Source organism: Rana temporaria, chromosome 6 (assembly GCF_905171775.1).
Source record: "Rana temporaria chromosome 6, aRanTem1.1, whole genome shotgun sequence".
In the NCBI taxonomy this organism is placed as follows: domain Eukaryota; kingdom Metazoa; phylum Chordata; class Amphibia; order Anura; family Ranidae; genus Rana; species Rana temporaria.
The window spans coordinates 9,136,799-9,162,422 of NC_053494.1; the positions used below are offsets into that span (position 1 = coordinate 9,136,799).

Below are 25,624 nucleotides of genomic sequence, written 5' to 3' on the forward strand. Positions count from 1 at the left end.
GAGACAATGGCGTCGGAGCCCTTCTGATTCTTCAAAAAATAAAAGAAAATGGATCCCCAGGTCTACTCCTGTCGATAGACGCGGAAAAAACGTTCGACAGGGTAGACTGGGGATTCATGATACAAACCTTGGACGGAATGGGTTTTGGACTGAGGATGTTAGACTGGATGTTAGACTGGATCAAGGCCCTTTATCGATCGCCAACGGCCAAGATAAAAGTAAATGGTAGCCTCTCAGAATCATTTATAATGAAGAACGGAACAAGGCAGGGATGTCCTTTGTCCCCCCTTTTGTTCGTTTTGTCTCTTGAACCTCTCCTGGCTAAGATCCGTAAAAACGTGGACATTGAAGTTAAGACAGAGGAGGAGGAACATAAGCTATCAGCATTTGCAGATGATGTACTCTTTTACTTGGTGAACCCTATAACATCAATCCCCAACCTGCTGACCTTATGTAAGCTATATGGGGAAATTTCAAACTTTAAATTAAATGTTACAAAAACAGAAATATTAAACGTAAATATAAATAGGATAGAGGAAAGATTATTAAGATCAACTTTTCAATTCCCCTGGAAGAGGGAAATTAAATATTTAGGAATTCGACTAGCAAATACTATAAAAAAAATATATGAAACTAATTATATACCTCTCCTAGATGAAATAAAGGCCGAAATAAAAAGGGTAAAAAATAGACCCATATCCTGGATAGGGCGAATACATTTCTGTAAAATGGTTCTACTCCCCAAAATTGTATATAAATTCCAAATGATCCCTATTGCTCTACCAAGATCTATGCTTAACACACTGAAAAAAATAATCATGAATTATATATGGAATTACAAGAAGCACCGAATCTCCCTACAGACTCTGAAACAACCTAAGTCCAAGGGAGGGCTCACAGTACCGGACATTAAAAAATATTATGAGGCGGTCATAATATCCAGAGTGGTGGAGTGGGCCAGGGTCAACAAAGAAAAAAGGTGGGTCGGGCTGGAGAACACACTATCAAAGGTGAAACTTGAAGCTATAATATGGAATCCCCCCCAATTTAGAGAATTAAGCACGAAAACACATGAGATTACTAAAAATGCACTTAAAGTATGGAACACGGTCTATAAAAAAACAGAGAAGGATTTTAATTCACTTCTTATAGCACTGAAAAATAACGATTATTTTGCACCAGGGAAAACACAAGTGGGGGGAAATTGGATAAAGAAAGACACGGCACAATTAAAGGATATAATTAAAGATGGACACTTGATAACACTTTTAGAACTAAAACAAAAAAAAAGTTTGATGGAAATCAACGAGTGGAGGTATCAACAGCTCAGTCATTTTGTGCAAAAGTTACCATCACCACTAAGATCAGGTGACCAGTTAACGGAGATGGAAAAACTATGCTCTATAGAGTCCTCTAGGGGCACCATCTCAAAGGTATACAGGATCTTGGTGGAGAATGACGAGCGGGAAATCCCACCATTCATTGAAAAATGGGAAAGGGAACTTGGAATACACCAGGATAGGACCCAACTAAAGAAAATGCTGAAACTGGTACACTCCTCCGCGGTAGATAGCCAAACCGCTGAAATGAACTACAAATGTATCGCTAGATGGTATATAACACCGAACAAATTACATAAATTCAAAGAAGACCAATCAGGACACTGCTGGAGGGGCTGTGAGACCCCAGGAACCATGGCCCACCTTTGGTGGGAATGCCCCAAAATAAAGAGATTCTGGGAGAAGATATTGGAACTTATAGAAGCAATCACAAAGAGTAAAATAAAGAAGGACCCATGGACCATTCTCTTTCACGGAGGGGAAGAAGGGATTAAAAAATACAAGGACTCCCTGGTGCCGCATTTGTTGAACGCGGCAAAAAAGTTAATACCCAGAAAATGGCAAGAGATAGAATGCCCCATGACATGGGAATGGATTGACGCGGTGGAACAAACATACTTGATGGAAGAACTAAGGGAAGGCATAGAAGGGAATAATAAGGGTCAAAGCAAGAAATGGGATGGATGGAGAGCTTTTAAGAGGTCTTGGAGCTATGTCGAAAATCTAAGGGCTGACACTTGAGATTTCGGAAGATATAGATAAAGAGGCTGAGGGTGGTGAGAGGGAAGACCTGGGGAGGGGAGGGAAGGGGAACAAAAATGGATAGTATATATTGAACCTTGTTAAAATAAACACATAAAAATTATACTACAATAAATTATTAAATTTAAAAAAAAAAAAAAAAAAAAAGAGAAAATAATGATAAGAAATATACAAACAAAAAAGAAAAGAAGAGAAAAGGAAAAAAGGAAAAAAAAAAAAAAAAAAGCAAGATAAAACCCCACCCTTACTAATGATGCGAAGCCAAAATGGAGACGCTAAAGGGCCGGTGAGAGAACTTGTGCGCTCCAGGTAAAACTCTACTAGGTGGAGTCTGAAGTAAGGGAAAAAAAAAAAAAAAGAAAATGCGACGGCCGCGGGTACGTTCGTGGATCGTCGTAAATCGCTAATTTGCATACCCAACGTGGAAAACGACGCAAACTCCACCCAGCAGGCACCGAAGTATTGCATCTAAGATCCGAAGGCGTACGAAGCCATACGCCTGTCGGATCTTACCCAAATGCCGTCGTATCTTGGTTTGAGGATTCAAACTAAAGATACGACGCGGGAAATTTGAAAGTACGCCGGCGTATCAGTAGATACGCCGGCGTACTTCGTCTGTGGATCTGCCCCATAGCCATTAATGTCTAAACCGCTCGCAACAAAAGTGAGTACCCCCCTAAGTGAAAATGATGTCCAAAATTGGGCCCATTTAGTAATTTTCCCTCCCCCCGGTGTCATGTGACTTGTTGGTGTTACAAGGTCTGATGTGTGAATGGGGAGCAGGTGTGTTAAATTTGGTGTTATCGCTCTCACTCTCTCATACTGGTCACTGGAAGTTCAACATGATATCTCATGGCAAAGAACTCTCTGAGGATCTGAAAAAAATTGAATTGTTGCTCTACATACCGGTAAAGATGGCCTATGCTAAAAGAAGATTGCCAAGACCCTGAAACTGAGCTGCAGCACGGTGGCCAAGACCATACAGCGGTATAACAGGACGGGTTCCCCTCAGAACAGGCCTCGCCATGGTCCACCAAAGAAGTTGAGGTCACATGCTCAGCGTCATATCCAGAGGTTGTCTTTGGGAAATAGACGTATGAGTGCTGCCAGCATCGCTGCAGAAGTTGAAGGGGTGGGGGAGGGGTCAGCCTGTCAGTACTCAGACCATACGCCGCACACTGCATCAAATTGGTCTGCATGGCTGTCATCCCAGAAGGAAGCCTCTTCTAAAGATAATGCACAAGAAAGCACGCAACAGTTTGCTGAAGACAAGCAGACTAAAGACATGGATTACTGGAACCATGTCCTGTGATCTGATGAGACCAAGATAAACTTACCGTATTAATCGGCGTATAACACAGATTATTTTCCCCTTAAAATCAGGAAAAATCGTGGGTGCATGTTATACGGCGATCCCCGCTGTTTCTGAGCGCCGCCGACATAGACGGAGCTGAGCCGATCGTACTGTGTACTCGGCTAGGCTCGCCGAGAGAAGCCGAATACACAGGAAATCCGGCGCTAAATTTTAAAATACATAACGCTGCAATTTTGGGCAAGGTGCAGATGGACACTTATAAGGCTGGATGGACTGCATTGATGGGCATTTAAAATGTAAGTTTTTTTTCCTTAAACTTCCCTTCTAAGCTTGGGGTGCGTGTTATACGCCGGTGCGTGTTATACGCCGATAAATACAGTATTTGGTTCAGATGGTGACAAGTGTGTGTGGCGGCAACCAGGTGAGGAGTACAAAGACAAGTGTGTCTTGTCTACAGTCAGGCATGGTGGTGGGAGTGTCATGGTCTGGGGCTGCATGAGTGCTGCCGGCACTGGGGAGCTACAGATCATTGAGGGGACCATGAATGCCAACATGTACTGTGACATACTGAAGCGTGATCCCCTCCCTTCAGAGACTGGGCCGCAGGGCAGTATTCCAACATGCAAGGTCTCTAACATCCACCAGCTCTGTGATGTCATCATGGAGGAGGGGAAGAGGACTCCAGTGACAACCCGTGAAGCTCTGGTGACCTCCATGCCCAAGAGGGTTAGGGCAGTGCTGGAAAATAATGGTGGCCACACAAAATATTAAAATTTTGGGCCCAATTTGGAAATTTTCACGTAGGGGTGTACTTACTTTTGTTGTCAGCAGTTTAGACATTAAAGTGGAGCTCCTCCCTAAAGTGGAACTCACGCTGATTGGAACCCTCCCCCCTCCAGTGTCACATTTGACACCTTTCAGAGGGGAGGGGGGTGCAGATACCGGTCTAAAGACAGGTATTTGCACCCACTTCCGGCCACACAGTTTCGGGTTTACTGCGGGCAGAACGTCACCTCCCATCCCCCACCCCCCGTTGTGCTCTGGGAACACTCGGCTCCCAGTACACAGCGGGAGCCAATCAGCGGCGCAGCGCAACTCGCGCATGCGCCGTAGGGAAACGGACAGTGAAGCCGGAGTGCTTCACTTCCTGGTTCCCTCACTGAGGATGGCGGGGGGAGCAGCAGAGTGACGAGCGATCGCTCATCCTCTGCTGCGGACGGCGCTGGACTCCAGGACAGGTAAGTGTCCTAATATTAAAAGTCAGCAGCTGCAGTATTTGTAGCTGCTGGCTTTTAATATTTTTTTTCGTGGCACATCCGCTTTAAAGCAGAACTCCAGGATTTTCAAAAAATCCCCCATTATAATATTACCCCACACACACAACACTAAACAGTTATTACATTTGTGAAATGTCTTACCATTTAAGAGATAAGACTGATTTAATTTTCAGGAAGTCAGTTTTCTGATTTAAAAAATGCTTCATCTTTTCTGGCAGGTAGGAGGTATTAGAACAGGGATTGCATCATATCCTCTTCTCTCTCTCTAATTGTAATCAGACTACATTTCCCATGAATCCTTGGGATGGGAGTGAATGTGGGCGGTACACGAGGCTTATACATGTAAATGTGAACTCGCCCACATAACATAAATCACACCTCTCATTCTGCAGCCAGCAAGCCATACATAACACACGTTTATGATAGGTTACAGCCTTATAAATGCAAACCAGTGCAGCTTATCAGTGTCCACCAGTGCCAAATGTCAGGGACCACCATGCCAGGGACCACCAATGCCGAATGTCAGGGACCACCATGCCAGGGACCACCAATGCTGAATGTCAGGGACCACCATGCCAGGGACCACCAATGCTGAATGTCAGGGACCACCAATGTAAATTACCACCATTCGGTAATCTAGAATTTGCCAAGCCTCTCCTTTCTATCTAATGACATATTCCCCATATTTATCATAATTCAATTCTTAAAGCACACACTCACGACGACTCACCTTCCTCTGAGAGCGGACGTGGCTTCTGTACTGTTAGTTTCACTTCTTATGAGTGATAAACACAAAGCTCTTACCTGTTCTGATGGTAGTTTCGGTTTCCTGCAAAACCCTCAGGAAATAAAAAATCTGTTGCGACACATACAAAAGCAGTACAGTAAGAAACGGAGCTGATAATTATATTCAGTTAAGTGAATGCTAAGCTTCCACGTGTTACTGTATATGGCACTGAAAACAATATTAACCGCTTGCAGACCAACCCATGTACATGAGTAGCACCCCCCCCCCCCCTCTGTAGGGACTGCTTATATCCTGGATCCTCCACTTCTGCACAGCCAGGCAAACAGGATTTTCACAAGCAGCCCAGGGACAGAACAGTCTGCAGCTTTATTTTTATGTTTCATTAGGGGTTTCAACTTGAATAGGGATGGCGGGCGGCGGCAGTAGCCAACCAGCCGCCGTTGTTTTTACGGCAGCAGGTTGACTCTCCTGGGCAAATACCCATAGCTGTACGTCAAACCTTTAAACAGCTAAAGCAGGCGCGTGTGTTTCCTCGCTGCACGGCGTGGGGACCCGATGCGCGTGGCCGGCGGGCGCCATGTCCACCGGCCACGCGCGATCGTAAGAGCGGGGATGTGTGTGTAAACGCACACATCCCTGTTCTGACAGAAGAAGAGAGACAGATCGTCTGTTCCTACTAGCTAGGAACAACAATCTGGCTCTTCCTCTGGCCAGTCACATCCCCTAACAGTTAGAAACACTCACCATTTACTGTAAAGTTAGAAACACTCACCAGGGAGCACATTAAAAACCATTTGATCGACCCCTAGTGGCTAACCCCTTCCCTGCCAGTGACATTTACACAGTAATCAGTGCATTTTTATAGCATTGATCGTTGTATAAATGTCAATGGTCCCAAAATAGTGTCAAAAGTGTCCGATCTGTCCACCGCAATGTCGCAGTCCCACTTAAAATCACAGATCACAGCCATTACTAGTAAAAAAACAAAAAAAAATATGCCATAATTCTATCCCCTATCTCAGGGATATGCAATTAGCGGACTTCCAGCTGTTGCAAAAATACAAGTCCCATCATGCCTCTGACTCTGGTGTCATGCTTGTGGCTGTCAGAGTCTTGCTATGCCTCATGGGACTTGTAGTTCTGCAACAGCTGGAGGTTCGCTAATTGCATATCTCCGCCCTATCTTGTAGACACCATGGCCCGGATTCACAAAGCACTTACGCCGACGTATCTCGAGATACGCCGCGTAAGTGTAACTATGCACCGTCGTATCCATGCGCCGTGCCCACAAACTGAGATACGCCTAAAAATAGGCTTCCTACGACCGACGTAACTTGCCTACACCGTCGTATCGTGGGCGCATATTTACGCTGGGCGCATTTGCCGCTCTCATTGATTTTCTATGCACATATGCAAATGAGGGAGATATGCCAATTCACGAACGTACTTGCGCCCGGCGCATAATATATGCGGTTTGCGTAAGTCCTACGTCCGGCGTAAAGTTATTCCCCATATATAAGGCGCAACTCATGCTAAGGTAAGGACCAGGTAACAAAGCCGTCGTATTTTACATCGTTTACGTTGTACGTGAATAGGGCTGGGCGTAGATTATGTTCACGCCGTAGGTAGTGATCCGTCGTATCTTAGGGAGTAGTTCCGACGTGATTCTGAGCATGCGCACTGGGATACGTTCACGGGACGGCGCATGCACCGTTAGTTTTAAGTACTTGTATGGCACTCGGCCCATCATTTGCATGGGGTCACGCCTCATTAGCATGGCTCATGCCCACTTCCACCCACGCTGGCTTACGCCGAGGAAACCCAGCGCAGTTTGGGAGGCAAGTGCTTTGTGAATTCGGTGCTTGCCTCTCTGCGCTACGTCGGCGTAGCGTATATTAGATACGCTACGCCGGCATAAATATGCGCCAATGTATGTGAATCCGGGGCCTATAACTTTTTGTTCTATTTTCTTATAAAAATAGAACAAATCATTTAGTGACACTGGAATATTTTACTATCTGATAAACAATTACAAGTAGCACTACAAAAACACCCCAATTTCATCTATATAAGAGCACCTACAACTAGTAAAGAATATACCAGATCCCCCTGTGATACATTTGCCTATATGTCTCAGTGTACTGCTCCCTGCTAGCCATATGGGTTAGAGGTAGAAAGGAATTTCATGTGTGATTCATTCCTCTGACAGGTTATTGACGTGCTAATGTCCCCTCACTATTCTAAACGTTAATTGATCTATTGTGTTGTGTGAAGAAGATCTGTGTTTACCCTTAAAAGATGTGTATTGTATCATCAGGCTAAATGTTCAGAGAAGTAGTATGTTAATTATTCTGATTGCTTCAGTGTAGTAATTAACTCCACTGATGTCTTTATCTAAAGAAACGTGTCTGCATGGTCGGCTCCGACTTGTCTCCTATAATCTGTATGGGAAACCCCACTGTGTGAGGGGGGGCGTTCCTAACAGGCTGTAACCACATATAAGCTGAGTTTTTGTGTCAATAAAGTGTCTTGTTCTAGCAGTAAGCCTGGACTAATGTGTGGCTTTCTGGGTGATTCCAGGGATATCCCTCCTCGTGGAATATTGGGGTGATTTTCGTTATGGGAAGAAGGGAACGTTGACGGGGATATCATACCGATACCGTCACACCCCCCACTAAAAGTTTCACTTTTTTTACTGTCAAAGGATTTTTTTCCTGTAAAGCCTCGTACACACGACCGAGAATCTCGACATAAAAGAAACGTTGTTTTCCTCAACGAGAATCTTGTCAAGCTTTCTTTGCATACACACTGTCATGGCAAAATTTTGTCGTTCTCAAACGCGGTGACGTACAACACGTACGACGGCACTATAAAGGGGAAATTCGATTCCACTGGCGCCACCCTTGGGGCTGATTTTGCTAATCTCATGTTACTGCGTGTTAAGTAAAAGTTTGGTGAGAGACGATTCGCGCTTTTCAGTCTGTTACAGCGTGACGAATGTGCTATCTCCATTACAAACGCTACTTTTACCGAAGGTGCGCTCCCCTCTCATACTTTATTTTGAGCATGCGCGGGTTTCTAAGCATACACACGAACGTGTTTCTCGTCGTAAACCAGCCCGACGAGAAGCATGACGAGGAAATTGAGACTCCCGACGAGGAAAAAGAGAGCATGTTCTCTTTTTTTCTCGTCGAGTTCCACGACAGTTTCCTTGACGAAAAACATACACACGACAGTTTTTCTCTGCAAAAATGCTCTGCCAGCATTTTTCTTGAGAAGGAGCAGTATAATTGCTAGAATGCCCTTGTGGATTGCAGTATGGAGGACGTACCAAAAGACCACTGAAGGTCAGAATTAAAGAACACGTACAGAACATCATAAAAGGTTTTGACAAACATAATGTGTCCAAACACTTCCTACTACATCATAATAAAGACCCCACTCAGTTAAAGTTTTGGGGGATAGAGCCCTACAACAGACACTGGAGAGGAGGTCATAAAGTGAGGACTATAAGCCAATTAGAATGGATATTTTTATTGGACACACTTGAACCTCGGGGCCTTAATGTGGAATTTGATCTTAACTGTTTCCTTAGCGACTTTTAGTACCTTTTACCACTCCTAATTTTAGCTGCCTCACCTACTTCCTCTTTACCTCACTCAAGATCACCTGCATGCTTATGCAAAAAAATTTAGTATTGTATGTCAATTTGATGTCACCCGTGTCATTTCCGGTAGCATATATCTTTAAAAAAAAAAAAAATACTTTACTATTTATTTATTATTGCAGCCATATGGAGGAACCAATCTTACATCCTTGATGCTTTCAATATTTCATATGGTTTTTACATTTCAGCATCTCTTTCCCGATTAATATGCTGGATTTACGGTTTACATGCTTCTGAACACATATCATTCTATCCTAAACTGCCAACAAAATGGCCGCGCCCAGCGCCGTACACATACCTCCAGCAATATGGTCGCCGATCACTTCCTGTGACTGAGCTCCAGGAAAATGGCCGCCGTAATAACACTACTATTCACCAATATAAGGACACATCCCATGCTTGTTTACATCCCCTGATGAAGTCACGTGGTCAATGTAGACACGCATAGGGACGCTACAAGCACTGGAGGTGACGCGGACGAGCTCGGCGCTCGTATTTTACACGTCTGTAATGTTATTTTAAATGTGAGTACCAACTTTTTATACAATAAACCCGTCTTTTTCATCAAAATTACTACACTATCGGGATTCCTTCATTTTTTTCCTTGTTAACACACCCGAGATTTATACCCCAGGAATAGGCGCTTTGCTCCATACATCCAGGCAACATATCCCCATGCTCTAAGGAACCATCCAGGCAGCACCAGGCCGGATTTGATATATATTCTGTAACCTCACAGCAGTTACTGGAGGGTCATCCACGGCATGGAAATAATAGAAGACGTCAAATCCTGGCACTTCATATTTATTTGCCACTTTGAACTTTAATCTGCACGTTCACCATATAGAAAACAAGTTCTCAATCCTATACGTTTTTAGTACTGTCACCTATGTTTTGCATGTTCATTTTGCACTATATTTCAACATATGTACCTCAAGAATTTGTTTTATTTGCACTTTATCGTTGCTACAATATTTGCTGATTTGCTCTATTTGCACATTTTGCACTTTAACGTTGCTACAGCACTTGGTGTTAGGGCAAGATATCTTACCAGTTCAGGCAGTATATGAAGATTTGCCTATCTGTATACATTTACATTCTTTTTTGTGCAATAACTTTTTAGTAATGCTAGTAATTGTTTATTGGTCATTGTGTTTTTTTACATACAAGCACTTTGCACATTGCACTTTATATTGACTTTATAGTCATCCACAACAGCTCAACACTATTTTTTTATACTTTTTCTCGCATAGGGTATGGTCTTACCTATTTTCAGTGTTTTGTAGCAGTTGACACATTATTCCAATTATCTCTTAGTAGTGCGGAAATATTTTTTGTACACCATTGTTCTCACTCTAACGATCGTGGGGATACCTCACATGTGTGTTTCTAATACAATTTACATATGTTTGCGACTTTTGTATGCTTTTACTAAAGGGGCGCTTTAAATAAATTTTTTTAAATTATATTTATTTAACTTTTTATTTTGACACCGTCTGTTTTTTTTATTGCTATGTAAATATCCCTTGTAATAGAAATGAGGATGACAGGTTCTCTTCATGGAGACATCTGGGGTCAAAAAGACCCAAAATCTCTTCTTTACCTTTTTAAAAGCAAAAAAAAAAATGTTTTTGATCTTTCAATTTAATTATTATTTTTTTTCTTCCAGCCTGGAAAGGAAGTGACGTCATGACATCGCTCTGGTCCTCCAAGATCTTAGAGTCGATCAAAGAGTGTTAACTACGCCTATGGGAGCAGCCGGCCGCACCGCCGGCTTACTTCTTTGTAAAACCAGTGGAAACGGTGAGCTCGAGAAACACCGGCGAGCGGCAGGAAGGAGTGGGTTATGTTCCCTCCCACTAATTTGGAAACCATTCCAGCGGTTAATGAGCCGCTCTGATTGGTTTCATGAGAAAGCCAGCCACCGGCAGAAGAAAACGGTACCAGGGTTATGGCTGATATCTTCTATATATAGCTATATATACGTATTGCGGTCAGCAAGTGGTAATGTTATCAAGGTGACAATGCGCATTGCGATTGGGAATATGGACGGAATCTCCATAATCTGGGCTCAAGTCCTGCGGGAACGCGTGGGAACGGAGTCCCTGCACTTTTTTCACAGCAGGAACGTAGTTCCCTTTTCAGGACTAGAGCAGCCGAGAGCAGCCAAGACAATCCTTCACTAAGCGGCGATGCCCAGCTCGAGTCACTGTCAAGTGCAGGCGAACCTTAGTAATCCTTTATGTTACTGGCCACTTCCTGTATATGGATTCATTGGGTAGTGTGCGGGTATTCCGTCACTTCCTCCATGCAGCAATGTCTCCTGGGAGCTTTTGTCATTGTTCCCAAGAGATATTGCAGAGGTCTGCCGCGAGTTATCGCGGGATTTAGAAAGAACTTGCTTAAAGTTCAGACCTCCGCAATGTCTCCTGGGAACAATGACAAAAGCTCCCAGGAGACATTGCGGCATCGAGGAAGTGACAGAATACCCGCACACTACCCGATGAATCCATATACAGGAAGCGGCCAGTAACATAAAGGATTACTAAGGTACAGTGGATCGAAAAAAAACAAAACATGCGGTTTAGTAATTATGCATATGAGCGTATCATTTTATTTTTTGCTGGGGAAGTGGATCTTGTACAATGCTTGTACAAGTACAATGCTTCCACACATGTGTCGAATCAATTCGACGCATGCGCGGGATTTCGGGCCGCTGGTTATACGTCACAACCAGCGGACATGTCTGATGAGTCATACTAACCATCGGACATGTCCGACGGACAGCTTTCCAGTGGACAAGTTTCTTAGCATGCTAAGAAACTTTTGTCCGCTGGAAACCTGTCCGCTCGGCCGGAAAACTGTCCGATAGGCCCTAAACACAGTCGGACATGTCCGTGGAAACTGGTCCGCGGACCAGTTTCAGCAGACATGTTCGGTCGTGTGTACAAGGCCTGAGAGGAGCTCTATGTGTAATGTGGCAGCTGATGGGAAAATCGTATTTGGAATTGGAATCCCTCAGTATAGCTGTGTGCAGTGCAACCCCGTCCTGTTATACCGCTGTATGGTCTTGGCCACCGTGCTGCAGCTCAGTTTCAGGGTCTTGGCAATTTTCTTATAGCTTCGGCCATCTTTATGTAGAGCAACAATTCTTTTTTTTCAGATCCTCAGAGAGTTCTTTGCCATGAGGTGCCATGTTGAACTTCCAGTGACCAGTATGAGAGAGTGAGAGCGATAACACCAAATTTAACACACCTGCTCCCCATTCACACCTCAGACCTTGTAACACTAACGAGTCACATGACACCGGGGAGGAAAAATGGCAAATTGGGCCCAATTTGGACATTTTCACTTAGGGGTGTCCTCACTTTTGTTGCCAGTGGTTTAGACATTAATGGCTGTGTGTTGAGTTATTTTGAGGGGACAGCAAATTTACACTGTTATACAAGCTGTACACTCACTACACAACATTGTAGATACAAAGTGTCATTTCTTCAGTGTTGTCACATGAAAAGATAGAAGAAAATATTTACACAAATGTGAGATACTGTATGTCCGGGCGATGTTTCCTTGCAATTTTTCACTGTGGTTTAGTTAACCGGTTTTGTTTGTTTATTAGTAAAACTGCTATAGGGCAGACTTGAAGTAGTTAATATAAATACCATAGTTGTTTTTCAAGCGCTTTAGCGTTAAAAAAAAATTGCCTGTAAAGCGCCTGCAATCCCAATGTGAAAGTCTGAGTGCTTCCACACTGAGGCACTGCGCTGGCAGGGCGTCCAAAAAAGTCCTGCAAGCACCTTCTTTGCAGCGCTTTAGGAGCATTGAATACACCACTCCTACAGCCCCCTTCCCATTGAGGGAGCTTTTTTTTTAACGCCAAAGTGCCTGTAAAACGCCCCAGTGTGAAAGGGGTCTTAGCGGAGCTTTACCAGCGTTTTTCGTGCACTGGCAGTGTGAAAGGGCTCTGAAAGCACTCGGGCTTTCACATTGGGATTGCAGATGAGGCTCCTTTCAGGCGCTTTACAGGCTTTTTTTTTTTATCGCCAAAGCGCCTGAAAAACACCCCAGTGTGAAAGGGGCCTAATGCCGCGTACACACGACCGTTTTTCGGGTTGTAAAAAATGAAGATTTAATGGTCTAGAAAAAACGACGTTTTTTTCAACCCGATCATTAAAATGGTCTTGCCTACACACGATCGTGAAAAGAAAATACTCTCGCAAAGCGCGGTGACGTACAACACGTACGACGGCACTATAAAGGGGAAGTTCCATGCGAATGACGCCACCCTTGGGGCTGCTTTAGCTGATTCCGTGTTAGTAAAAGACGATTCGCGCTTTTCTGTCGGTTACAGCGTGACGAATGTGCTTACTCCATTACGAACGCTAGTTTTGCCAGAACGAGCGCTCCCGTCTCATAACTTGCTTCTGAGCTTACAAGTTTTTTTCACGTCGTTAAAGCCTACACACGACCGTTTTTTACAACGTTTAAAACGTTGTGAAAAATTAGAGCATGTTCGAAATTTTTAATGCCCATTTTTCACATCATGAAAAATGCTCTGGAGCCCACACACCATCGTTTTTAATGTCATTTTTTACAACCTGAAAAACGGTCGTGTGTACGCGGCATAAGAATCAATCACACCTTGGAAACATAAAAGGTAAGAAATTTATATATATTTTTTATATGCAGTGTGAATGGGAACATATAGGGCTAGATTCACATAGAGTTAGGCCGGCGTATCAGTAGATACGCCGACCTAACTCGGAATCTGCGCCGACCTATGTTTAAGTGTATTCTCAAACTGAGATACACTTAAACCTATCTAAGATACGACAGCCTGCGCCGTCCTATCTTAGGGTGCAATATTTAGGCTGGCCGCTAGGTGGCGCTTCCATTGCGGTCGGTGTAGAATATGTAAATCACTAGATACGCCGATTCACGAACGTACGCCCGGCCGACGCAGTACAGATACGCCGTTTACGTAACGCATTATCAGGCCTAAAGATATTCCATCAAATAGCTGGAATAGTAATGTTAAGTATGGCCGCCGTTCCCGCGTGGAAATTTGAAAATTTTACGTCGTTTGCGTAAGTCGTCCGTGAATAGGGCTGGACGTAATTTACATCCACGTCGAAAACCAATAGGCCTGTGCGGCGTACGTTGCCGCAATGCACACTGGGATATGTAGGCGGACGGCGCATGCGCCGTTCCAAAAAAACGTCAATCACGTCGGGTCAAACGAAATTAACATTAAACACGCCCCCTCAGCCTATTTTGAATTAGGCGCCCTTACGCCCGCCCGCTTTAGGCTACGCTGCCGTAACTTAGCAGGCAAGTACTATGTGAATCATGTACTTGCCTCGCTAACTTACGGAGGCGTAGTGTAAACACGATACGCTACGCCGCCGCAAAGTTAGGGCGGGCTATGTGAATCTAGCCCATAGTGAGGTTTTCTCAAATTTCAAAGTGGAAATTGTGAATAAGCACAAAAACTTAAATTCAAATAAATATGTGGTTTCCGGTCAGTAAAGTCTATGGCCTCATTCACACGAGGCGGACTCCGTCGCTACGGAGTCCACCTGCTCCCGCCAGCTCAGCGGGAGTTCAGTCCGCAGATCTCTGCTGAGCCGACGGATGACACGCTCCTCTCTGCTCACTGAGCGGGGAGGGGCTTGTCGGGCACCGCTGTCTCCTATGGAGCGATCACCAGATCTTACCCGATCCGCCATGGACGGATAGGGACGTGCCCCCCCTATACGTCTGTTTTTAGCGGATCGGATAGGGTCGGATGTCAGCGGACATGTCTACGCTGACATCCGACGCTCCATAGGGATGCATGGAGCGGGCGTTCAGGTCCGCCGTCAAAACTGACAGGCGGACCCGAACGATCCGTCCGTGTGAATGAGGCCTATTTGTTCCAAAATCAAATGTGAAAACTACTTTTGAACAACATTCATCAAGCCATCAAATGAACTGAGAATTTTTGTAGGACTTTTTGTTCAATATTCTACTAGTGTATACCCGGCTTTTGACTGGTCAGCAGAAAAAAATTACTTATTGAAGATTTCCCCTTTAGACAGGATTTGTTCTGGTGACACATTTTGGATTTCCCATAACATTCTATTCCAGAAACAATGGTGACCCAGACAAATGGAGAGGGGAAATCTCCCAGATTCAGACAGCAATTAAAACGTGACATAGGTTTCAGTCCTTCTACACTCGACACACACACAAAAAAAAAAAACACTTTTGCATTTACATGTAGTTATGGAAAGCAGATTGTGTACTCACCATCCTCTGAGAGCGGACACGGCTTCTGTTCAGATACTTTCACTTCTCCTGAGTTATAATCACGGAGCTCTTACCTGTTCTGCTGATACTTTGAATTTCCCGCTCACCTAGCAGTGTCAGGGAAATTCCCTGTGTATTGCAGCCAATACGAGTACAGAAGGAAGAAAAAATTCATACAAGTGTGTCATCTGACACCGGTTTATTCAGTAAAACAGTGTAAGGAATGAAGTTCTAAGAGCAAGCACGCCCATCCCATATTTTGGTTTCAGTAAAATCTATTACTGTATGAGAAACGGTTATTAAAATGAAAACTCAACTTCATGAATCAGAAAAAATCTACCCTTGGAGTGCCCTTGGAGTGCCACCCTCTACCCTGCACTGCGATGTTTAAACAATCGTTTTTTTCTAGGGTGGCGGACTAAAGAGAAATACTTTCCATATTCCACGATCCAGCAGGGTCTCTTCAGTGTGCGACCAATCCTCCTCCTCTAACCCACACACCCCCACCAGATTAGTAGTGATGATGCCCACAGATTGGCGACAAGAGAGCAGCATCGGAGCCAGGTGGATAGGGGGAAGAGGGAAAAGAAGGGCTTTTTTTCCAGCGGGAACGCGGGGGAACGCAGTTCCGGCACCTCTAGAACTGAATGTATGTAATGGCAAGGGGTGCCGGTGGGTGCTGGAGGGTCAATTGATGATGGCTGATATTGCTATTGTTGCTGGAGACCATCTATTTTTGCGAAAGAAGAGGGCCTGGGGAGTTTTTCTGTTGCTTGTGGGGGATCTATGGTTGCTAGGATGGGTCTTATGTTGCAGTCGTTGCTGGGAGGGTTGTACTGTTGAGAGAGGGGTCTCTGTTGCTGGCTGCTGGAGGATCTATTTATGTTGGCTACTGGGGAATATATTGTTGCTAGAAAGCATCTGATTTTGCAGGGGGGGGGGTCTGTAGTTGCTGGGGATGTCTACTTTTGCTGATGGGGGATCTATTGTTGCTAGGGGTGGGTCTTATGCTGCAAGGAGGTCAATCTTTGCTGGGAGGATCTACTGTTAAAGGAGGGGTCTAATGTTGCTGGCTGCTGGAGGAACTTTTGATGCAGGCTGTTGGGAGTCCATTGTTGCTGTAGTGGATCTATTGTGCGCTGGGGTGTCCATTGTTGCTTGATCTATTTTATGCCTTTCTTGTTATTAACAAATTTCATACAACATACTTAACACCACAAAATGATACCTGGTTCTGTATTCTCTAAAAGGGGCAGCACTGGGAGGTAGGTAGGGGGTGGAACCAAGGGATGTTGCTCAGAGGCGGGTAGGGGGTGGAGTCAAGGGGCAACTCAGACAGGTGGAGTTCCTGCACCTATTCTCTGAGAAAAAAAGCCCTGGGGAAAAGCCTTGTGCACATGTGCCAAAAAATCATCCGGTTCAGCAGGATCTGGCTGACTTTTGGTCCGTGTGTACAACTTTGGATAGAGAAGATTACCGGTAGTAAATTTGTGCAGAACTGCTAGCACCACATTTGACACAGATTGTGTAAAACCTCAGAAATCAAAGTGCTGCGCTAAACAATCATTTCATAGGTGATCATAAATGTATGTATATGTCACAAACCAAGTGGAAAAGAAATACAAAAGTCCCAAAAACTTAGTGTGAATAAAAAAATCATAAAGGAAATGTCCACAACGGGCCGCCAATAATGTATCTATGCAAAATCAAAGTCCACGAAAGTCCACCAGTGTGACAATCCCACCACCATATATAATGAGATTACGCTTACCAGAGAGCGTGGAACCAGATACCTTAAGGTAGTGAGTCAAATAAGCAGGGGTAAGTAGACATCTCATAGGGAAGCCAAATCGCTTAGGTTTTGCATATGGATGGATCTCATGAATCCCCTCGGTTCTGGTATGGATGGACTCCAACTTGGACAACTTGCTCAGAGAGCAGTTACGACGGCGTATCTCCGAATACGCCGTCGTAACTCTGAGTTGCGCACATCATCCACATTTGAATTAGGCGGGCTTATGCCAGACAACATACGTTACGCCGCCGTAACTTAGGGCGTAAGTTCTTTCAGAATACGGAACTTGCACCCTAATTTACGGCGGCGTAGCGTATCTGAGATACGTTACGCCCGCCAAAAGATACACGATTGTATCTGAATCCGGGCCACCGTGTCTCTCAGATCAGACTCATCTGTAGAAACACACCAAGTAATCGCACACACTGTAAAACCGTCATAAACTGTTTTTTTTTTTTTAAACTACAGAACACTAAAGCCTCGTACACATGGCCGAGAATCCTGTCGTAAAAAAAATGTTGTTTTTCTCAACGGGATTCTTGTCAAGCTTTCCTTGCATACCCACTGTCAAGCCAAAATCTCGTCATTCTCAAGCGCGGTGACGTACAACACGTACAACGGCACTATAAAGGGGAAGTTCGATTCCACTGGCGCCACCCTTGGGGCTGCTTTTGCTAATCTCATGTTACCGCGTGTTTGTAAAAGTTTGGTGAGAGACGATTCGCGCTTTTCAGTCTTCATGCTTTTCAGTCTTTTACAGCGTGACGAATGTGCTATCTCCATTACAAACGCTAGTTTTACCAGAAGGTGCGCTCCCATCTCATAACTTGATTCTGAGCATGCGCTGGTTTTTAAGACTCGGAAAAGCATACACACGACAGTTTTTCCTAATCAGTGGCCATTAGTGATGCCAATCAGTGCTAGCTGTTAGTGCTGCCCATCAATGCCTATCACTGCTGCCCATCAATGCCCATCAGTGACGCCTATCCTTGACGCCTATCTGTTTCCACCAGTGCCGCCAATCTGTGCCCACCAGTGCAGCCTAACATTGCCCATCTATGCCCACGAGTGCCACCCATTAGTGCCGCCAATCAGTGCTCATCAGTGCCCATAAGTGCGGCATATTCGTGCCTCCACATCAGTGCCACCTCATCAGTGCCCATAGATGCCGCCTCATCAGTGCCCATAAGTGCGACCTCATCAGTGCCGCCTCATCAGCGGCCATCAGTGAAGGAGAAAAATTACTTATTTACAACATTTTCCGACACAAGCTAAGAATTTATTTTTTTCAAAATTATCTGCTTTTTTTTATTTTAGGAAAAAATAAAAAACCCAGACGTGATTAAATACCATCAAAAGAAAGCTCTATTTGTGTGAAGAAAATGATAAAAAATGGTTACAGTGTAGCTTGACCACACAATTGTCATTCAAAGTGTGACAGCGCTGAAAGCTGAAAAATGGCCTGGGCAGGAAAGGGGTCAAAGTGCTCGGTATTGAGGTAGTTAGGGATACACCTGATCTACTTATACATGTGGAGGGTACTCATTTCTCTCCGGGCGCCCTGCTCATTGCTATTGATATTGAATCCTTGTATTCGAGTATCCCGCACAAGCAGGGCATCCGAATGGCTGAGTCCTTCCTCATAGAGGAAGACAGACATTCTTGGCCACTAAACCGTTTTTGTTTTAGAATTACTTACAAAATAATTTTGTCTTCAAGAATCAACTGTTTTTGCAGGTGCAGGGAGTAGCCATGGGCACGTATGGCGCTCCATCCTATGCTAACCTCTATCTAGGGCAGTGGTTCTCAACCTGTCTAGTGCCGTGAGCCCTTGATAAAATTTCCCAAGTTGTGGGGACCCCTAACAGTAAAATTATTTTCCTATCGTGGGTTTTTGGCACCCAAGGCAAGACAAGTAATTTGCCCCCCTAACTCACGGACATTTAGCGCTCCCTGAGTCCCTTCCACTCGTACAATATTAAAACCCCTTATAGTACATTTTAGGATGTAGCACTCTTTCTCTTTGTTCTAATTTCTTTCCCTTTTATCCCTCTCTATCCTAATTTCTTGTTTGTTATGCCCATCCCTCTCTAGGTGTCTTTCTTGTTCTTTCTCTTATTCTTTCTCTCCCTTTTTCTTTGTTCCTCCCCCTCTTTTCCTCTTCTTTCCATGTATTCTCTATTTTTAATCCTTCTTTTACTCCCTGGTGGGGAGTATGGGATCAGTGGCAGTGCTGGTGGGGAGTTGGGATCAGTGGCAGTGCTGGCGGGGAGTTGGGATCAGTGGCAGTGCTGGTGGGGAGTTGGGATCAGTGGCAGTGCTGGTGGGGAGTTGGGATCAGTGGCAGTGCTGGTGGGGAGTTGGGATCAGTGGCAGTGCTGGTGGGGAGTTGGGATCAGCCAACTTAGGTGCTCTTGATCAAGGTCATCTGTTGATCTGAGAACTGTAGTGGGGACTTTTAAAGGCAACTCTAATCACAGGTAGTGTTACTGTGTTTCCGACTTTGTGGATTCTCGTAGCAGTGACACCTATGCTAAGCAATCCCACTTCCCATTCCTCACCAGTCAGCTGACCTCTAGTCCCTGCCCCCCAGCTATGCCGTGAACTGAATAATCCTCTGTGAAGAGGCTGAGTGGGCGGTCGCAGGCTTCAGGAACAGCCCAGGTTTTGGGGACCCCTGGCAAATCCTCATTTGACCCCCAAGGGGGTCCCGACCCCCAGGTTGAGAACCACTGATCTAGGGGGATGGGAGAGAGAGGTTTTCTCCAGCGATATATATATATATGCCCTGGCTCCCCTGCATCCTGTGTTGGTTTAGGTACATCGATGACCTTTTGGTCATCTGGACCGGCACAGAGAGGGACCTACATAGGTTTTTGGATCAATTGAACTCCAATTGTTACAATTTAAAATTCACATATACGGTGAGTAAGTCACGAATATCCTTTCTTGATCTCAACATGTTCATCGACCCAGAGGGTTATATACAATCTGACCTTTACCGCAAGCCAAGTATCGGCAATACTTTATGCCAGCAGCTTGCACCCAAGTTTGCTGATTCTGACTATCCCGTATGCCCAGTACCTCCGCTTGCAGAGGCACTGCACTTCTAATTTAGATTTCAAAAGACAGGCAAACCTGTTTTCTTTCCTGTCATAATGATTTGTAAGTTTAGGACTACTAGCGATCACTTTGCAGACAGACTTTAATGTATTGTATATGTTTAGTAATGACTTTTTGTAATGTTTTTTCACCTTACTGCTATTGTTGTGATGAGTCTCTGCTGTGGTGTATGTGCCCCCTTTTTGGGTCATTATTGAGGCTCCCTTTGGAGCGTCTACCCATTTTGATCCACTAGGGGGCCCCCTGTCATTGTCATCTACACGTTTGACCTGTGTCACATATTTTCAGTTCATTCACACTTTTTGTTTTCATTCACACTTTTTTCACAGATTTGGGTCAAATATGTACACATGATATCTTTTGGACATGTGGCGTGACTGTCTGGTTTGTTTCATGGCTGCTGTTCCTCCTGGCCCTTTCTGAGATTTCTTTCAGGGAGGTGGGTGTTATCCTGCCTCAACCCTGGTTGGGACAATTACTTCCGGACCACCATACCGTTCCCCTACTGGAACTAGGTTTTACTTGCCGATCTTTCTGTAAGTATTTTTTAGGAAAGGGGTGTATTTGACATTTCCCTCTCATTCAAGGGCTTTGTATATTGATAGCTATTTTTTTTATTTATTTGATTTTCCAGTATACATGTGCATCTTACCCCTGATGATTGGCAGTGAGCCATGAAACGCGTTGGGTATATAACTAAGGATGCCTCATTTAAAGTCACATTTTCCCTTCCCATACTTTGTAACAGTATTTTTAGGGAGGGAGGCATGTCGCTGTTTAAACTGAGGTTGTGATGGGTCACTTTTGCTTCTAAAAGCCTCGTACACACGATCAGATTATCCAACGGGAATTGTGTGTGATGACAAGCTGTTTTTGGAAAATCCGACAATTGTTCTCGGATTTTCCGCGGACAAATGTGGGATAGCATGCTTTAAAATTGTCCACCAGCGGTAAATGTGATCCGCGAAACATGTAGAGCAGCCATTGCAGAGATGGTGCTAATGTTTTAGGCACCACACTTCGATGTGACCAATCCTTTGGGATTAACCCTTATGTGCATTTGACTCCCTGTAATAGGGGTCAATAGAGTCTGGTGAGTGTGTAGTGTGTCTGCATGGTGGTGGAGAGGAACCTTCCTACAGAAGACGTTAATCACATTTGGGATCTAATTTGGATTTTTTGTGGACTTCATATTTCACAAAAAGATTTTGTTTGTTTACTGGACTTTTTGGTTATTCTGGTCCAGATTCACGTAGATGGGCGTATTTGTGGGCGGGCGTAATGTATTTGATTTACGTTACGCCGCCGCAAGTTCATCAGGCAAGTGCTTTATTCACAAAGCACTTGCCTGTAAAGTTGCGGCGGCGTAGCGTAAATCACCCGGCGGAATTCAAATTCGGTGGGTAGGGGGCGTGTTTCATTTAAATGAAGCGCGTCCCCGCGCCGAACGAACTGCGCATGCGCCGTCCCTAAAATATCCCGGCGTGCATTGCTTTAAATGACGTCGCAAGGACGTCATTGGTTTTGACGTGGACGTAAATGGTGTCCAGCCCCATTCACGGACGAGTTACGCAAACGACGTAAAATTTTCAAATTGCAACGCGGGAACGACGGCCATACTTAACATTGGATACGCCACCTAGGGGGCATGTTTATCTTTACGTGGCGTATCTCTTACGGAAACGGCGTATCTTTACTGCAACAGGCAAGCGTACGTTCGTGAATCGGCGTAACGACTCATTTGCATATTCTACGCCGAACTCCATGGAAGCGCCACCTAGCGGCCAGCGTAAATGTTGCACCCTAAGATAGGACGGCGCAGGCCGTCGTATCTTAGGTAGGTTTAAGTGTATCTCAGTTTGAGAATACACTTAAACATACGACGGGCTTAGATTCGGAGTTACGTCGGCGTATCTACTGATACACCGGCGTAACTCTTTGTGAATCCGGCCCTCTGTGTTTGAGTTCAGTTACACATAAGGAGCACGGTTATCATTTATTTATCTACTTGGAAAGGTCACATGTGGTGCGCAGTGTGAAAGCAATTTAGCGGGAGGTGAACTGGGACCAGAGAGAGGAGGATCAGCAAAGCTGAGGTTACTACTGAGTAGAAGATCGGGAGTGCTGCGGCACAAGACCAGGGGAAACTAGTAATGTCACATCTGGTGCGTAGGGTGACCACGTGTCCCGGATTGGCCGGGACAGTCCCGCATTTTGCAGGTCTGTCCCGGGGCACATTCATTCCAGGACAATACAGAGTCCCGGAATGAAATTGACACAGTCACTCCCCTCCCCCCCCCCCGGGCCAATCTGATGCCCCCAAAAAAGGCCGCCACATCACCGCTTTACTCACTGACAGTACTTGTCCTGGCCGGGAATGCCTGGAGGAGCACAATCCCCGCCCCCTGCATGGGATTGGAGAAATCATAAATCCCGCCTCTTGTGTTCAATCACTGTGCTGTGATTCGTTACAGCACAAGCTGATTTTTGGGAAGGAGGGTGTCCCTGAATGGTAGTTTGGAAATGTGGTCACCCTAGTGGTGCGCAGTGCGAAAGCAATTTAGTGGGAGGTGAACTGGGACCAGAGAGAGGAGGATCAGCAAAACTGAGGTTACTACTGAGTAGAAGATCAGAAGAGCTGGGGGTTATTACTGAGTGGGAAATCGGCAGAGGTGGGTGTACTACTGAGCAGGGGATCAGCAGAGCTGGGGGGTTACTACTAGGGTTGTACCGATACCAGTATCGGTATCGGGACCGATACCGAGTATAGACACTCCCCCTTGCGCGGGATTGGACGGATGATCTGTCCAATCCCGCGCAAGGGGGAGTGTCTATACGCGGCAGGGATACAGCTATTCAAACGAAAGCTGTTCCCCGCACGCTGATTAACGGCGGCACGTGCGGCATCAAGGTATGGGGGACATGGCTGGAATGTGGAGTACATGGCTGCATTATGTGGGGGACATGGCTGGAATGTGGGGGACATGGCTGCATTATGTGGGGGACATGGCTGGAATATGTGGGGGACATGGCTGCAATATGTGGGGGACATGGCTGCATTTGTGGACACATTTAAAAAAAGTATCGGTATTCGGTATCGGCGAGTACATAAAAAAAAGTATCGGTACTTGTACTCAGTCCTAAAAAAGTGGTATCGGGACAACCCTAGTTACTACTAAGTGGTGAATCAGCAGAGCTGGGGGTTAATCCTGAGCAGGGGATCTGCTGAATGAGGGTACTAATAAGCTGAGGCTCTGGTGAAGGAGAATATGAATGAGCTAGTGATCTGGTGAACAGAGGTACTGGTAAGCTGGGGATCTGCTGAGTGGGTGTAATTTTGAGCTGAGGTTCTACTGGGCCCTTTTAAAACAAATAGAAAATCAATACACACACATTGGCATTTGCCAAGCTTCATTAAAACTTCAAAAAAGCATCACAGAAGCATCAACAACACATTAAAAAAGCATGTTAGCTCTTTAATGCGTGTTAAATGTTGAAGCAAATGTAAATGAGCATTAAAGTCAAAGTAAATCCTGACTGAATTACATTTACTTTGATAAAACACTGTGTATGAATAACAATTACCTTGGTGAAAACAGTTTTCCTTTTTCTATTGACTAAATAGGGACATTTAGGCAATGCCAGGACAAGATCCTAAGGTGCCCAATGAACTGAGATGGAACATTCAGTGGCCAGGTCAGTGAGGTTACAATTGCCCCTCCTGTAGGTCCATGGAAAACGACATGTTGTTGTTGATGAAAGGGGGGATCTGCACTATTGGAACCCTTGTCATTTAGTAATGAATATTGTGAAACAGAGGCGGGTTTTTACTATATAATAACCAATTAATTTTTTATTTTTTTGTGGTTTGGTTAACCAAGGCATCTTGTAACCTAAATTGTATTTATATTTTATTCCAATTTTTATAAAAATTTAGTTTTTGGCACAATGCATGGTGATGTTAAATAAATGTAATTAAATATTTTGCAATGCAGTACTAACCCCACACCAACCCCATTTTTTATTTATTTTTTTAAAGTAAAATAAAAACAGCAAATCAAACAACAAATAGAAGGAAAGGAGGAGAGATTAGGAGGAGAACGTTGGTATCTACTTACTTATCTCAGTCTCTAAAATTAATTTGTATTTCAATATTTTTTATTAGGTTTTTCAGGAATAAAAAGAAAAAACAATGAACAGAAGAAAAAAGAATGAAAAAAAGTCAGATAAACAATTCCCGTCAGACATAAGTACACAGTAATAGGATTATCTAAATGTATACAAACAACAGGATACAAATTTCCAGAGTAACTGAGCAAACAAATTAGTTCCAATTACTAGGGAAAGGGTAGTGCACGCCGCCTCGCACCTCCAGACACCCCATTTGGGGACATACTGTGACCGGGAGGGGAGGCAACACAACCAACCCAAATACAGTGCAGATGATTTTAGCACTGCATTCCAATTTTATTTTTTAATGTATAATCACAGAGTGGAACAAAATTTGCCATGAATCAACCACAAAAAACAAAATCAACAATATAGGCCCGAATTCACAAAGCACTTACGCCGACGTATCTCGAGATACACCGCGTAAGTGTAACTATGCGCCGTCGTATCTGTGCGCCGTGCCCACAAAACCAGATACGCCTGAAAATAGGCTTCCTACGACCGACGTAACTTGCCTACGCCGTCGTATTGTGGGCGCATATTTACGCCGGGCGCATTTGCCGCTCCCATAGATTTTCTATGCACATATGCAAATGAGGGAGATACGCCAATTCACAAACGTTGTTGCGCCCGGCGCATCATATACGCGGTTTGCGTAAGTCGTACGTCCGGCGTAAATTTATTCCCCATATAGGAGGCGCAACTCATGCAAAGGTATGGACCAGGGAACACAGCCGTCGTATCTTTTGCCGTTTACGTTGTACGTGAATATGACTAGGCGTAGGTTACGTTCACGCCATAGGCAGTGATTCGACGTATCTTAGGCAGTTGTCTCGACGTGATTCTGAGCATGCGCACTGGGATGCGGCCACGGGAAGGCGCATGCGCAGTTCATTTTAAGTACTTCTATGACGCTTGGCCCATCATTTGCATGGGGTCACGCCTCATTAGCATGGCTCACGCCCACTTCCACCTACGCCGGCTTACGCCGAGGAAACCCAGCGTAGATTTAACAGTGAGTGCTTTGTGAATCCAGTGCTTGCCTCTGTGCGCTGCGCCGGAGTAGCGTATATTAGATACGCTACGCCGGCATAAATATGCGACGATGTATGTGAATCCGGGCCTATATGTATATG

The 25,624-nt window shown here is 44.7% G+C and overlaps 1 protein-coding gene across 5 annotated transcripts in view; it reads right to left on the minus strand.

Annotated features, from left to right (window-relative positions):
• Window positions 1-15,733, minus strand: part of LOC120943019 (immunoglobulin A1 protease autotransporter-like) — a 112,519-nt gene extending 96,786 nt beyond the window's left edge. For 2 of the 5 annotated variants that reach the window (XM_040356067.1, XM_040356066.1), the window contains exon 1: window positions 15,401-15,730. In XM_040356067.1, the coding sequence (XP_040212001.1) occupies window positions 15,401-15,403 (3 nt within the window). In that variant the 5' untranslated portion in view covers window positions 15,404-15,730. Of the gene's footprint in view, window positions 1-5,424; window positions 5,639-15,400 lie in introns of those variants that run through there. The other 3 variants (XM_040356070.1, XM_040356069.1, XM_040356068.1) reach the window with 3 other exon arrangements.
• Between the last annotated feature and the right edge of the window lie 9,891 nt (window positions 15,734-25,624).